Source organism: Vipera ursinii, assembly GCF_947247035.1.
Source record: "Vipera ursinii genome assembly, chromosome: 7".
Classification (NCBI taxonomy): Eukaryota; Metazoa; Chordata; class Lepidosauria; order Squamata; family Viperidae; genus Vipera; species Vipera ursinii.
The window spans coordinates 71,626,887-71,643,406 of NC_139521.1; the positions used below are offsets into that span (position 1 = coordinate 71,626,887).

General features: G+C 43.4%; 1 protein-coding gene across 4 annotated transcripts in view; it reads left to right on the forward strand.

Annotated features, from left to right (window-relative positions):
- Positions 1–16,520, forward strand: part of SLC4A4 (solute carrier family 4 member 4) — a 193,925-nt gene that overhangs the window by 102,753 nt on the left and 74,652 nt on the right. For 2 of the 4 annotated variants that reach the window (XM_083367130.1, XM_083367129.1), the window contains exons 4-6: positions 4,075–4,210; positions 10,829–10,989; positions 13,758–13,937. In XM_083367130.1, coding sequence (XP_083223256.1) covers positions 4,075–4,210; positions 10,829–10,989; positions 13,758–13,937 — 477 coding nt within the window. The remainder of the gene's footprint in view (positions 1–4,074; positions 4,211–10,828; positions 10,990–13,757; positions 13,938–16,520) is intronic. The other 2 variants (XM_083367131.1, XM_083367132.1) reach the window with 2 other exon arrangements.

A 16,520-nucleotide genomic window follows, 5' to 3' on the forward strand; every position in this document is an offset into this window, starting at 1 on the left:
TAGTAAAAATGATTAACTTAGCAATAGAGTTTTTCCTCTTCTAATATTATATCATTATCTCCTGTAGATAGGGCTCGCAACTTGGGAGTCCTCCTAGATTCACAACTCTCCTTAGAAGACCATATCGTAGCTGTGACTAGGGGGGCCTTCGCCCAGGTTCGCCTGGTGCGCCAGTTGCGGCCCTATCTAGACCGGGATGCCTTGCGCACGGTCACTCATGCGCTCGTGACCTCTCGTCTTGATTATTGCAACGCTCTCTACATGGGGCTACCCTTGAAGACCACTCGGAGGCTCCAACTGGTACAGAATGCAGCCGCGAGAGTTGTGCTGGGAGTCTCCCGATACTCCCATGTTACACCTTTGCTCCGCGAGCTGCATTGGTTGCCAGTTGTCTTCCGGGTGAGGTTCAAGGTGTTGGTAATTACCTACAAAGCCCTTCATGGCATGGGTCCAGAATACCTTGGGGAGCACCTGCAGCCGGCGTCAACTTCCCTCCGCCCAGTACGCTCCCACAGAGAGGGCCTCCTCAGGGTGCCGGCGGTCAAAGAATGCCGACTGGTGGCCCCCAGGGGGAGAGCGTTCTCTGTGGGCACGCCGGATTTATGGAACCATCTTCCGGTTGAGCTCCGGATGGCGCCCGATCTCCGCTCCTTCCGGCGCGATCTCAAAACCTATTTCTTTAAACAAGCTGGCCTGGCCTGATGGAACGGGGTGGGATTTTTTATAAATGACTCCAATTTTAAATTGTATTAATTTATGGGCATTGTTTAATCATGTTTTAATAATTTTAATTTTTGTATCCAATTTGTATCCAATTTTTATGTATTGCCCTGTTCACCGCCCTGAGTCTCTTGAGAGAAGGGCGGTATACAAATTAAATTAATAAAATAAATAATAAATAATAATAAATAGTAATAGTAAGTATATAGTAAGCAAAATATTAAAGCAACCTATGATGCACTAGCTTACTTTCTGCGTGTTGTTATTCTCTCTGGATTGCAGTTTAAGAATAAGAAGTAAACCTTTAAAGTGTGAGAAATTACACTTCATTGGTTACTGGAAACTCTTGGGGGGACGTTTGCCAAAACCAGATCTATAGGCGATTGCGGAATAGACATTTGCACTGAATTGGAAACTAATTTCTGGAGTAGAAGAACAGATCAGACTAAACTCAGGAATAGCTACACTTGGCCCAAAATTCCAGTCTGTGTTTAAATCATTTCCTATTGCAAAGTCTTCAACCCAATTTAAATGAGTAGAATCACTTCAGTTACATACCGATAGATATCTGTGGGGGGAGGAGCAAGGATGATAAATGACATCTGATGTCACCGCACAAATGACATGAATTACATATTTGTGTAATTGGATGATGTTGTGATGCATGTGGTATTTTGATGCCACCGTGGCCCCTATTGGACATCTGCATTCCCACCTTGAAGAGATTTGTCTCAGTAGCTTTATTTATTTATCTGGATCCCACCTTTATTACTTTTACAAATAACTCAAGGGTATCCAGCACACCTTCTTCCTCTTATTTTCCTCACAACAAACAGCCTTATGAGGTGAGTCGGGCTGACAGAAAGGGACTGGCTCAAAGACCTCCAGCTGGCTCTCGTGTCTGAGGCAGGACTAGAACTCACAGTCTCCTTGTGATTGGCCTAAAGTCAGCAGCGGGCTTTCATGGCTAAGGTGGGACTTGAACTCATGGTCTCCACTTTGCCGCCTTGTGCCTTAACCACTAGACCAGGGGTCGGCAACCTTGGCTCTATTATGACTCGTGGACTTCAACTCCCAGAATTCCTGAGCCAGCCATGCTGAGGGGAAAGGGAGAGTTTCCAAGCTGAGCCATGCTGGCTCAGGAATTCTGGGAGTTGAAGTCCACGAGTCATGAAGGGGCCATAGTTCCCCCATGCTGGCTCAGGAATTCTGGGAGTTGAAGTCCATGAGTCATAAAAGAGCCAAGGTTGCCTACCCCTGGCCTAGGCCCCTTCATGACTCGTGGACTTCAACTCCCAGAATTCCTGAGCCAGCCACGCTTGAGGGGAAAGGGAGAGTTTCCAAGCTGAGCCATGCTGGCTTAGGAATTCTGGGAGTTGAAGTCCATACGTCACAAAAGAACCAAGGTTGCCTGCCCCTGCACTAGACCAAACTGGCTCTTAACACTTATTATGCACACCTAGGGGGACTCCAGTTTCTAATCCCATTAGATCCTAATTGTCTGTTGGTTTTGATGCATGCACATATTTTATGATTTGCATTTATAAATTTATGTAATGATAATACAGAAGTATTGTTGTCCCTTCTGTTTATTTCTTCATTTCTCACATGCTAAGGGATCACCTCTTGTTCTCAAGAAGATTACCAATCCGCAGAATGAAATGAGATGTAGAAAGTAAAACAATGCATCCTATATAGATCAGACCTTTTAAGGTGGGATTCTACTTCCCTCCTCTCAAATGCAGACAACGAAATCTGGAAGAACAGCAAGAGTCTTCTGTATCAAACTCTAGACATTTGTAATCCTTTGGATTAATGGGCCTAGGGAGAAGAAGCCATTGTCTGATGACACCTAGATCATGAAGCTCAGGTTGAGGTGCTGCCCAAATCTTTTACTCTGGGTCATATAGATCTCTGCCTGCTAACTACCTGTGTAGCCTTGTTTGGGAGCATACAGAGAGTGCACAGAGCAATTTGTGATTTAGCCTCCAAATTTTACTTCCTCCTTTTTTTTTTAGATTAAAAGGAGACCAATGAATTACTACTTATCTGAGAACACATGGTCACAATTAATATTTCCTTTACTTATGTAAACTTAATATAAACATAATTTGATCCCCTATAATTGCCTTGTGCCCCTTCCTTCCTTCCTGTACGACCTTCTTTCCTTCCTTCCTTCCTTCCTTCCTTTACAACTTTCCTTCCTTCCTTCCTCCCTTCCTTCCTTCCTTCCTTCCTTCCTTCCTTCCTTCCTTCCTTCCTTCCTTCCTTTACAACTTTCCTTCCTTCCTTCCTTCCTTTGCAACCTTCCTTCCTTCCTTCCTTCCTTCCTTCCTTCCTTCCTTCCTTCCGTACAACTTTCTTTCCTTCCTTCCTTCCTGTACTTCCTTCCTTCCTTCCTTTACAACTTTCCTTCCTTCCTTCCTTCCTTCCTTCCTTCCTTCCTTCCTTCCTTCCTTCCTGTACAACTTTCCTTCCTTCCTGTACAATTTCTTTCTTTCTTTCTTTCTTTCTTTCTTTCTTTCTTTCTTTCTTTCTTTCTTTCTTTCTTTCTTTCTTTCTTTCTTTCTTTCTTCTCTCTCTCTCTCTCTCCCTCTCTCTCTCTTTCCTTCCTTCCTTCCTTCCTTCCTTCCTTCCTTCCTTCCTTCCTTCCTTCCTTCCTTCTTTCTTTCTTTCTCCTGGCGTGTTGGATAGCTAAATGGACCAAACACACACAGCCTTCTGTGTAAAAGTAGGCAAGAGTCTATTTTGTTAAATATTCCCTTTTACATTGGTAATGAGTCTTAGAGGGGTAACACGCTGCCTTGCAAGCCAATGAAAGTTCCCATTTTGCACAAAGGGAGGGGAAATTGGCAATGGGATGCCACTTCCTCTGCAAAAGGTGCCCCCCCCCAGATAGTTTGGCTCGAACCGGTTCTTGCCTATAAAGAAAAAGTCTTGAAAGGACCTCAGCTGATCAGAATATGAAAATTCTCCGGGCATCTACCAGAGAACAAATTGGTGTTGAGCCTAGAAGTTCTCTCCTGGTTTTTCTTCAGCGAGGAGCTGCGTGGGTTTGCAGCTAACACCCATCTTAAACGAGTGGGGGGGGAAAGTCCCTTGTCCTCTTGAACTTTACCCCAAGCTTTTAAGTTTTAAGTGCAAGAAGGGAGAAATATAGACGTAGGTACCTAGGAAGTTTTAAGGACAACAAGAAGAGGAAGAACAGCCCACGTTCCAAAGTGAACATGTCAGATGGAGGAGACCATCGCCAGCAGAAGCAACCCAACGGCTGTGGAGAAAAGGTGAAGGAGAGGAAACGCACTTCCTTGGTTATTCTCCAGTCCGTTAACCGCAGTATTTTCACCTCTGCAGTCTCTCCTGCCGCGGAGCGGATCCGTTTCATTTTGGGGGAAGATGACGATAGCCCGGCACCCCCTCAGCTCTTCACAGAACTGGATGAACTTCTACCTGTGGACGGACAAGAGATGGAATGGAAGGAAACGGCCAGGTGAGCTCTGTTCGATGGGCTGATTGTGTGTGTGTGTGTGTAGGTGTTTTTACTTTTTTTATCCTTGAAAAGAAGGTGTGAGTCCTGTGTCAAAGAATCTGGACCAGTCTTGCACGCTAGTTTCTTAAAATAATGGGGGTTCAACTGCATGGAGATAATTTATGGTCCAACATTCAGGACGGCATTTCCGAACAGCAAGAATTTATTTTACCACTTTATTTTGAACACCTCTTTAGAAAGCTGAGTTGGGATGAGCTTCATTCCAGTCAGCAGAAAAAGGTCTATTAAAATCATGTTCCAGGTTACCCATTTCTGCTGGCTTTCAACAGCTGAAATAGTTGAAATGTATTGAAATAGTTTTCAGATATCAACTTTTTATAAATTAGATGATAGATAGAAGCTACCTAGGGACGCGGTGGCTCAGTGGGTTAGGACGCTGAGCTTGTCGATCAGATGGTCGCCAGTTTGGCGGGTCGAATCCCGAGTGCCGCGTAACAGAGTGGGCGCCTGTTACTCGTCCCAGCTTCTGCCAACCTAGCAGTTCGAAAGCACGTAAAAATGCAAGTAGAAAAATAGGGACCACTATGGTGGGAAGGTAACAGCGTTCCGTGCGCCTTTGGCATCTAGTCATGCCGGCCACATGACCACGGAGACGTCCTCGGACAAGCGCTGGCTCTTCGGCTTTGAAACGGAGATGAGCACCGGCCCCTAGAGTCGGAAACGACTAGCACGCATGTGTGGGGGAACCTTTACCTTTACCTTTAGAGGCTACCTATATATTTGCTGAATTAAGCACTCCCTCATTCAAATCTTTCCTCAGCTTGTATCTTAGTAGATGTAAGTTCTCTTTTCTTCCACAAATCCCATTCTCTAATATGGGGATAATAGAAGTAGCCAACTTCACTGGGTTGTGCTAAGGGCTACTCAGATGCAAGCTGGTTTATAGAATGCATTAAGCCACAACTGATTATTTAGTTTTGGCTGAGATTGTTGCATGATCCCTGTCATTGTGGGTTTGTAAAATCCTGGCATTCAGGCTCAGTCCTATTGTGTGAATTCAGTAATGGATTGTATGGTTAAACCATGGGATACCATAATGTGTAAACTAATCTGTCTGTCTAGAATATTTTGTCCACTCAGAGAACAGTTATAAAGCATGAGCTGGGTTTTCTTTTATGTTTTACATCATAATAGTTTGTTTACAGAAATTCTGGAGATCGTTGATTCTCGGCTTCAATCAGAGGTAGGGTCTCTTCTGAAGACCACCTGCTGGGAGACATATGGGCTTCCTTGTGGAGATGGTTGACCACTAGGAGGACAGGCTATAACTAGTCCTAAACTTTTGGCCGTTCGTTTAGTGCAGGAGTCTTCAAACTTGGCAACTTTATGACTTGTGGACTTCAACGCCCAGAATTCCTCAGCCCAGCTGAGGAATCCTGGGCGTTGAAGTCCACAAGTCTTAAAAGTTGCCAAGTTTGGAGACCCCTGATTTTAATGCCTGCTTGAAGTTATGATTGTACTGAACCAAGTGACATACAGCCAGTCCTCACATGTATGACCATTGCAATGTCTCTGCAGTCATGCAACTAACTTGTACTTAAGGATAGTTGCAGCATCCCAGGGCTCTGCTTTGCAGTGGAAATTGTGATCCCAATTGTGGTCTTAAGTTGTGGGCTATTTGTATTGAACTAGGTGGGCCACAGTTTCTATGCAACAGGACACTTACTTATTTATATTCTTAAAGATTAAATAGGGCTAATTGGAATTAGAATAACAGAGGTGGAAGGGACCTTGTAGGCCAGTGATGCCAAACCTTTTAGAGACCGAGTGCCCAAACCACAACCCAAAACCCACTTATTTATTGCAAAGTGCCAGGGCCGCATCAGCGTTGTGGTGCCCTCAGGCCCACTGGGTGGGCATGGCCAGGGTGGTCACAGCAGACTGGGTGGGTATGGCCAGGTAGGTGTGGCCATCTTGATGCTCTAACACCTCTACTTGAGCTTGCTAGCCGGCCATTTTGCCTGCTTTGTGCTGGGTGGGGTTGCTACTCCGGGCAGTGGCAGCAGTGCCCTAAGGGACCTGCGTGAGCTGCTAGTGGCGGCAGTTCACGTGCCCACAGAGAGGGCTCTGAGTGCCGCCTCTGGCACGCGTGCCATAGGTTCGCCACCACTGTTGTAGGCCAAGGGTCTTCAAACTTGGCCCTTTTATGACTTGTGGACTTCAACTCCCAGAATTCCTCAGCCACCCAAGCAGGGGACCCTACATACCATTTCTTGTTTTAAATAAATATTTATTAATTTTCTAGTTTTACAGTCAAGTACTTAATAAACAACGTGTTATCTGGGCCCATTAATAATTCAGTGGTCTATATTAACTTCTTCAGTCCTAGATCCAACATTACAGCATCCAACGTTTTCCTCTCTTCTTCCGGTGGTACCTGTTTTTCCAGATTAGGCAAATACAACTCTTATTGTTATTAATAGATATATAATTGAATATCAACATCTTTGTTCCATTTTTCCAGTAACATCAGTAATATCAGTGTAGAAATCTTTTCTAACCCAAACGTATCTTAATTGCATTTGCACTTCATATCCGTATGTTCAATCAGTATCCTGTTTCCTCTCTTTCTTTCTTTCTTTCTTTCTTTCTTTCTTTCTTTCTTTCTTTCTTTCTTTCTTTCTTTCTTTCTTTCTTTTAAATTGTCATTTCCCATCAGCGTTCAAAATGTCTCTCTTGTTTATCCTTTCAAAGTAAGTTGTATTTGGGTAACCAAAAGCTTCCCTGCGCCATTTCTGACAGAAATGTCAGAATGTCCAGTCTCTTCTTGAAAGCTTCCAGTGATGAAGCTCCAGTGATGAAGCTCCCACTTCTGAAGGCAACTTCTGTCCCATTGGTTGATTGTTCTCGCTGTCACGAAATTTCTCCTTATTTCTAGGTTGAATCTCTCCTTGATCAGTTTCCATCCGTTATTCCTTGTCTGGCCTTCAGGTGCTTTGGAAAATAGGTTGACTCCCCCCCTCCTCTCTGTGGCAGCCCCTCAAATATTGGAAGACTGCTATCTATCTATCTATCTATCTATCTATCTATCTATCTATCTATCTATCTATCTATCTATTTATTTTAATTCCATTTATATCCCGCCCTTCTCTGAAGACTCAGGGCGGCTTACAAGCTTAGCAGTAGCCTTCATTCTATGTATATGCCTGCTTATTAGGGCTTTCACACACACACCCCAAGCGGCATTATTACAAAGTCAGCTTAATTGCCCCCAACAATCTGGGTCCTCATTTTACCTACCTCGGAAGGATGGAAGGCTGAGTCAACCTTGAGCCTGGTGGGACGCGAACCTGCACTAATTGCAGGCAGCTGGTGTTACTTAAGGAGGCATTAGCCCACTGCTCCACCAAGGCTCCTATCATGTCTCCCCTGGTCCTTCTCTTCAGTAGACTAGCCATGCCCAGTTCCTGCAACCGTGGTTGTTTAATTCAGACAAATACGAAAACAAGCATTCGGCTTCTTAGCCAGTTCCAACTCATTTATAGTCTCTCTGGAAGAGATGCCTAGAGATAAATTGTTCCAGAGACGTGACCTTGTTAAGCAATATTTAATGAAGATGCCATTAATGTAATCAGCTTAACGATTCCACAGACCTTGCTTTGCTTAGTTGAGACTTTGCTGTGACGTTATAATAACTTATCTTTCTGCCAAGTCTGAGCTCTTTTTATTTTTCACTTTGGGGAAAATTACTGGGTCAGGCAACCCAGTTGCTGTTCGAAGCGCTGACTCAGGGCTTGTCCAGGAGCCGTGACATCAATGCCTTTAAATATTAGCTTTTCAGTTTTCTCTTGTTGTTTTTTTTTCCCCCAAGGTCTCCTAACTCACCTTCCTTCATTTTGCCTTAAGGCATTTTTTTTTCTTGAATTTCAGTTGATGGTAGATAACTTCCCTCTGTGTGCCTTTTTTAATATTTCTAATATTTCTGCTCCTTAAGGCAACTCCCTATGGCAGTGATGGCGAACCTTCTAGAGACCGAGTGTCCGAAGTGCAATCCAAAACCCACTTATGTATCATTGGGTGCTGAGTGGGCGTGGCCAATTGGGTGGGTGTGCCCATTTGGGTGGGTGTGCCCAATTGGGTGGGCGTGGCCAATTGGGTGGGCATGGCTGCGGTGGTAACAGCAGACTGGGTGGGACTAAAAAGTTCAATCAATCAACTCCAACTTTGCGAGATCTTTCTTTTCCCATGAGAAGTTGAAATTGATTGATTGATTGAACCTTTTTTTTTTTTTACACACGGCGGCGGAGGCCTAAAGCGAAAAGGTTGTATAAAGCCCAGCTGAAGGCCTAGGACTGGGGTGACAGCGTTTGTGCCCACAGAGAGGGCTCTGTGTGCCACCTTTGACACGTGTGCCATAGGTTCGCCACCACAGCCCTATGTTATTATTTCCCTAAACCAGGGAGAGGCAACCTTGGCTCTTTTACCACTCGTGGACTTCAATTCCCAGAATTCCTGAGCCAGTCACCCTGAGGGAAAAGGGAGAGGCTTCCAAGCTGAGCCATGTTGGCTCAGGAATTCTGGGAGTTGAAGTCCACGAGTCACAAAAAGAGCCAAGGTTGCCTACCCCTGCACTAAACAAATACTGGCAGTATGAATTGATCTCCCAAGTGCCAGAATTTTGATCACCTTGGGACTTTGGGAATTCTGCGATGATCACAAGCACGAGGACCAATGGCTTTTCCCAATGTTATTGTAACATTCAACAGTCATTAAATGCTCTGCTTTACTATGCTTTTCTTTCAAGAGCCTGGTTAAGTAGAGTCGCCTTGCTGGGAGACGGGGTGGCAAACAAAATTAATTAATTAATTGCTGGATTAGCCCGTAGCTAATGGGATACATTGGTCAGATATTTTCTCCAACTGCCGTACAGAGGTGATTTATCTCGTTCTATTATAGCAAGCAAAAAAGGGTCAGCGCTTAGCTGCTGCCCTGGTATTTGTGGGTTTGTTCTTTCGGAGAATGTTTGCACAGTTATCCCTGGCGCGTTGGTAACTAGACGAATCTGTAGCTTCAAAGAGCTGTTCAAGAACAAAGCAATAAAGTTTGTTCAGCGTTTTCACTGGAAGATTAAAGCAACTGAAACAGCAAGGAGAGTTGGAGAATGTCTTTTGTTATGCTGGCTCTTACCACAGCTTGACCGATGAAAGTTGTGTTGGTTTGGAGAAAGGAGTTGGGCAACCACACCCGCAGATCAGCTACTGTTTTGTAACTTAAAGAGGAAAGAGGCTGGAATTCTGCATTTTCCCCAAAGGAAATTGAGAGACAATTTCCACACTACTTCTACTTTGGATAGCAGATGATGGCAGTCCTCAAGGTCATAAAGTGGGTCATTGCGTGAACGACACTTTTTTGCAGCAGTCGTTAAGTGAATCACCACGGTCATTAAGCGGACCTGCAGTCATTAACCCAAAGCCACGGTTGTTAATCGAAGCCGTTGTGTTCGCCGTGGAGTGCTTTTTGCTGAAAACTGGAAGTAAATGCTAGTTTTTGACAAAAATGGCATAAATTGCGCTCGTGGGATGCTGCAAACAGCCACAAATGCAGCCTGCTTGCTGAATGTCCAAAATACTCCAAAAATTCTTAGCAACGGCCAGGCTGGCTGCGGAATCCTGGAAGTTGAGGTCCACCCATCTTAAAAGTCGCCAAGTTTGAGAGAGACTGACATATTGCATTAACCCATGGTTTCTAAGTCAACAGGTTATTGAAGAAGTCCTTTTGACCGAATTTGTACATACAGTAACTCTTTATAAGCTGCAGTAGCTATATTCACTGAATTTAGTAAGGCAAAATTAAACAAACCCTCATCACAGGCCTCGTGCAAAGTTTACCCTTGGACTGAGTCTGCAGCTATATAGTGATCTTAGACCAGGGGTAGGCAACCTTGGCCCTTTCATGACTCGTGGACTTCAACTCCCAGAATTCCTGAGCCAGCCTGGCTCAGCTTGGAAACCTCTCCCTTTCCCCTCAGCATGTCTGGCTCAGGAATTCTGGGAGTTGAAGTCCACAAGTCATAAAAGAGCCAAGGTTGCCTACCCCTGTCTTAGACTCTTATATTGCTTTCATTTCAGATGCTAAGGGGAAAAAATGCTTATTTTTTTTGCAAATGCTAAGGAAATTTATTTGCTTGCATTTATCTTGTATTTTATTTTAATTTTAATGTGTTGTTTCAATGGCTTTTATATACTTTTGATTATTACTATGTATGCCGCCCAGATTCACTATATGAGACGGGCAGCTATGCAGCTGGGATTAAATAAATAAATGGAAAATGAAAGCGTGAAAGTGGGCTTAAATCTTGCTGTGATAGGTTGGCTTTTGTTCTATCAACCTAGCCTCCAGGGGTGGGATTCAAATAGGTGAACAACTGGATCTCTGCATGGATACCGCTTCCGGAAGTCCGTCCTGGGCCTGGGCAACAAAAAATCAGCTACCGGTTCTTCCGAAGTGGTGCGAACTGGCTGAATCCCACCACTGCTAGTCTCACTTTACCAGATTTTCAGCAGGCCACGATCCACATTTAGATAAGTTCAGCCTCATTCACTCTTTTGCTCGTTGCAGGTGGATAAAATTTGAAGAGAAAGTGGAACAAGGAGGAGAGAGATGGAGTAAGCCCCATGTTGCCACGTTGTCGCTTCACAGTTTGTTTGAACTGAGAACATGTATAGAGAAAGGCTCTATTCTGCTGGATCTGGAGGCCTCAACTCTCCCTCAAGTCGTTGGTAAGTCTTAACAGAGAAGGAGTGTTCCGTGCATAGCATCTTTGATATAGATTTTAGAAGAATTGTTGATCTTCTAAAGATTCTTGAGAACCCAATCTGGGATGATCACCGGGACCAGAGGTTTAATCTTCTGAGCTCATGAATATGTCTATCAGAAGGCGTAGAGATCCTCATTCTTGAGAATCTTCTAAACTGCTAAAGATCTGTTCCAGTACTTGAAGAGCTGTCACAGGGAAGAGGGCATTGATTTATTCTCCATAGCACCTGAGGGCAGGTCAAGAAGCCATGGGTGGAAGCTCATCAGAGGGAGATCCATCCTGGAACTAAGGAGGAATTTCCTAAGAGTGAGAACGATTAATCAGTGGAACAGGTTGCCTCCTAAAGTTGTGGGTGCTCCATCACTGGAGGTTTTCAAGAAAAGATTTGTTCAAGATGATGCGAGGATTCCTACCATGGACAGGGGGTTGGACTAGAAGGCCTCCAAGGTCCCTTCCCCCTCTGTGATTCTATGGCTCTATGAATATGATGTTGGATTTGCGAATGAAAAGGCTAGGTTTCTAATCTCTCCTCATTGTTCAATAGACTTAAGTGGTCCATGAAGAGAGACCACCTATGAGAACTGAAAGCTGCTGAACTCAGAGTTTGTGGCTCTCTAGCATTCTTAGGGACGCGGTGGCTCAGTGGGTTAGGACGCTGAGCTTGTCGATCAGAAGGTCGGCAGTTTGGCAGGTCGAATCCCGAGTGCCGCGTAACAGAGTGAGCGCCTGTTACTCGTCCCAGCTTCTGCCAACCTAGCAGTTCGAAAGCATTTAAAAATGCAAGTAGAAAAATAGGGACCACTCCGGTGGGAAGGTAACAGCATTCCGTGCGTCTTTGGCGTCTAGTCATGCCGGCCACATGACCACGGAGACGTCCTCGGACAAGCGCTGGCTCTTCGGCTTTGAAACGGAGATGAGCACCGGCCCCTAGAGTCGGAAACGACTAGCACGCATGTGCAGGGGAACCTTTACCTTTACCTTTAGCATTCTTAGTGATTTTATTGAAATCCTACCAGATTCAGCAGATTTGCAGGACAGTTATGCAAAAGCAATTGGACTCTCTTCAAGAAAAGCCATCTTTTGTTCTCCTTTTAAAAAAAACACAAAAAAACCCAGTTCGCTCTTAAACAAGAAAGATAAGTGGGCTTCATCTCCTGTATTTATTTGTTTAATGTCCGTTGTTTACAGTTCGTTCCGCAGCTAAAAGAAAACAAGTGATTCTGTTCTTCAAAAGGCGAGAAGGTGTCGTTGTTTCTAATCAATTTGTACTTGCTGCCACTTGTCAAATTAAAATCTAGAGGTTTTAATGAAAGAGCAGAGTAGGGGAAAAGTTGCAATCTAATAGCAAAAGAAGCGAAACCGAAGCGTTTCCGTATGCTGAAGACATTTCAATCGCCCTGAGGAATCTCAGGAGAATATAAATGACCTTGAGGAAAGAGAAACTGCAATATTAAATTAGTAACGTGGGTTTATAGATATTGAAGCAGAAGAAGAATCAACCAGCTATAACTATAGAATAAAATATCCAAACGATATTCTGGTATTTGTTTTTGTTTTTTTAATGCTTATGACTGATTTGGGGGAATTATATCACCTGAAGTTTATTACAATTGGTGTTGTACGTGTATGTAAGTACTTTTATTTCTATTGTAAATTGCCCTGGGAATAATGAATGGCTGTACAACAGAACTTATAAATACATAAATTACATAGAATAAATTAAATTCCTAGTTTTGAGTTGGGTTGACCCTCTTGAGTGTACTTAAAAGAGGTGATGTGTTGAATAATATAAAAGAATAACAAGAGCTGGAAGGGACCTTAAAAGGTCTTCTAGTCCAATCCCCTGATCAAGATGGAGACCCTGTATCCGTGGTGGCGAACCTATGGCACGGGTGCCACAAGTGGCACGCAGAGCCCTCTCTGTGGGCACGTGCACTGTCGCCCCAGTCCCAGGCCTTCAGCTGGGTTTTATAAAACCTTTTCGCTTTAGGCTTCCGCCGCCATGTGCAAAAAACCAAAAGGTTCAATCAATCAATCAATTTCAACTTCCTGCAGGGAAAAAAAAGATGTCTCAAAGTTGGAATTGATTGATTGAACTTTTTAGTCCCACCCAGTCTGCCGTTACCACGCCGAACCTTTGGGCCATGTCCACCCAATGGGCCACGCCCACCCAATGGGCCATGCCCACCCGGCACCCGATGATACATAAGTGGGTTTTGGATTGCAGTTTGGGCACTTGGTCTCCAAAAGGTTCGCCATCACTGCCCTATATCATTTCCGGGCAAATGGCTGTCCAATCTCTTCTTAATATTAAGTTTAATATATAAAATATAAAAATATGAAAGAATAATATTCCACGATAGTGTGACAGGGCTGATTACAGAGGTGATAGACATGGTGATAATTCCAATTTTGGGGCAGCTGAATTTTGATATGCGAAGAAACGGTCTGGTTTGCACCGTAAATCAGAGGTCCTCAATCTTTTGGGCACCAGGGACCGGTTCCGTGGAGAGAGGTTTTTCCACAGACTGGAGGTGTGTGGTTTTGTGTGTTGCCTGCATCCCACGGATGGAGCTTTGCTTGTTTGTGCAGACCGGATGCTGGCATGCCGTGGCCCGGTACCGGTCCACGGACCGGGGGTTGGGGACTCCTGCCGTAAATTTGCCCAGGCAGTTATTTTGTGGCAATGTAATATATGCATGTCGTCATTAAACTCTCTTCGCTTCACAGAGATGGTTGTTGACAACCAGATTGAAACTGGGTTGCTGAAACAAGACATGAAGGATAAAGTCATCTACACGCTGCTCAGGAAACATCATCATCAAACCAAGAAATCCAATCTCCGTTCGTTGGCCGACATTGGAAAGACTGTCTCCAGTGCAAGTAGGATGTTAACGAACCCTGATAATGGTAATGCAGAAGCCGGTGGGATGTGGCCTTCCCTTAGAGACACACTGAAAAACTAGCTCCCGTCTCAGCTCATGGCGACGCAGCTAATCCATGAGCAGCTTAGCAGATCCTACTGATCCATTTATCAGTTACGGATTCTGGAGGCTTATAGTGTTGTGGTGCATGGCTTTAACACGTCTCTGCTGCAGCCCGGGGATTGCTGAGGATGTGCTTTTTTTTAATTAGCCTTGGGCCGTGCCGAAATGCAGCGCTATCCGCAGGGAAGAATGAGAAACACTGTGTTGTGGTGCCACCCATTTTAGCGGTGCTGGCGTGGATGCCTTGTTGTGTGGCCATGCCATGCCTAAAAGGTGGAGCTTGCAACACGCTGCTTTTCTCTTTTGAGAAAAAGCTACTTTTACAACTGTTGGAAGGTTTGATGTGCAGCTTGCAAAAATTTGTGTCCCTGGAGAGAGGAGACGGTGAAAACTAAGCATACTAAGGCTGCGTAGTTCAAATGACCTGACTTATAAGATGAACTCCTAAATGGGTGTCTGAATGTCTTTGGCTTTGAAGAAACACGCAGGGTTAAAACTATATTCTTGGCCTATTAAATCAGGAAGGAAGCCTGATTTTATTTATTCATTTTAGAATGCACAGGGTGCCATCCAGCACGTGGCCATTTTCTGTGCTTCCTAGTTAAAGCTACTTTCCTGCTTTTTACTCTTCTAGGAACTTTCCTTCAAAAGCACAGTTCAGCGTATCCAGTGAATAAATCAAAACACTCCTAGTATTTAGTATGATACAATATTCAGTTAAATTACCAATAAAAAAATAATAATAATCCCCAACTGGAAAGATCTACAACCGTCACTGCCTCTTGTGAGTTAACACAGGTTTGCATGAGGTTTTATTTGGGTTTTCTGAAGTTTAAGACAGGGGTCTTCAAACCTGGCCCCTTTATGACTTGTGGACTTCAACTCCCAGAATTCCTCAGCCAGGCTGGCTGAGGAATTCTGGGAGTTGAAGTCCACAAGTCATAAAAGGGCCAAGTTTGAAGACCCCTGGTTTAAGAAGACCCCACATTCCAGGTATTATATTTTTTTTAAGTATCTTGTTAGAATATACTGTAAGCTGCTATGTGATTCCTGGAAGAATTTAAGAATTCTTTAATTAACAGTGTTCTGAACTATAGATCTTGAGAACTATGCAGGCATCCGAATTTTGATCACGTGATCATGGTGGAGCTACAATGGTGGTGTGAAAAAAAGAGTCATGTCACTTTTTTCAGAGACAGATGCTTGATAAAACTGATTTGAAAGTCTGCTTTTCCCCCCCCTCCAAGATTATAATTATGGGGAGCTGCTTTTCAAAATCTAATCAGAAAAAAAAATGCAGAAGAGGTGTTTGACCCGTAAGGTGCAGAACATATTACAAATACTTGAACTTTTACAATTTTCCGGGATCTGGAGATTAGATACAATTCGAAGATGAAGTACATTTTCCCTCTAAAGAGCTTTTTTTTTTTCAATAGGAAAGATGACGAAAACCTCATGAACCTACTCCAGAAAATAAAACTTATCACTTTTGTAAGATGGAAATTGCAATGAGGATAATAATAGCATTATTATCCCTTAAAAGAAAATGTCACTTTCTCTGAAATGATAACATACCTCTAATTTGCTTCTTTTCTCAGAGACAGATTTGAATTGCACTTTTCAAAAGATTTTCTTCCTATCCTAAGTGCTGCAGAAGTAGGATATGAGCGAATCAAAGGGGAATATAGGCAAGAGTTTAAAAGTGATAAGACTGTAGGAAAAAAAACACACACCATGATTCAAGAGTGAACAATCTCGTTTCTTAAATATAGGATTATAATTTCCTAAAAGCCAACTATTATTAATAAAATAAGAGAAGATAAGTAACAAGTTTAGTAGCCCTGTTAGAAATGAGAAACCTAAGTGATCCTATTTCGCTTATTTAGGCTAAAGCAAGAATCTGAAAGCGAAGTATCATTTATTTATCACAATTACTTATTTAAGCTGGAGGTGGTTAAAAATGTATCCGGAAGGTTGCAATTGTCATTAAGTTGGATTGACTGACAGGGAGGCAGGCAGGTCAACGGGATTTTATTCTCGAAATGTTATTCGGCTTGTAGCTACATAATACAGAAACTTGAAAATTAAAGCGAGAAGAAAGGAACAGAAGGAGGGGATTGACAGGTTAAAAGGAGCAAGCTAATGAGTCATTATCACGTTATTTTAAGTGATGCAAAATGGGACACGTTTTTATTCATTGCCAACATAACGGGCTGGAATAACACAAATAACACATTTTCAAATGTTCAGGTACAGATTGTTTTTTCCCCCTCTCATGCGGGGCATTTCACAGCATGCATTCGAATCCAACAATAACCAGCAAAATGTGAGCCAAACTATATTTTGGGGCTATAATATCTTCTGTGATGAGTTCTATAAAATAACGTGTGTGAAAGTTTTTGCATTTGTTTCAGTTTTTTTGGGATATCCTTACAAGAATAAAGCCAAGAGGCTGTGCTGAGAAATTTAGCTAAATCCACCTCTTTGGTCAGTTTTGCTTGTCCCT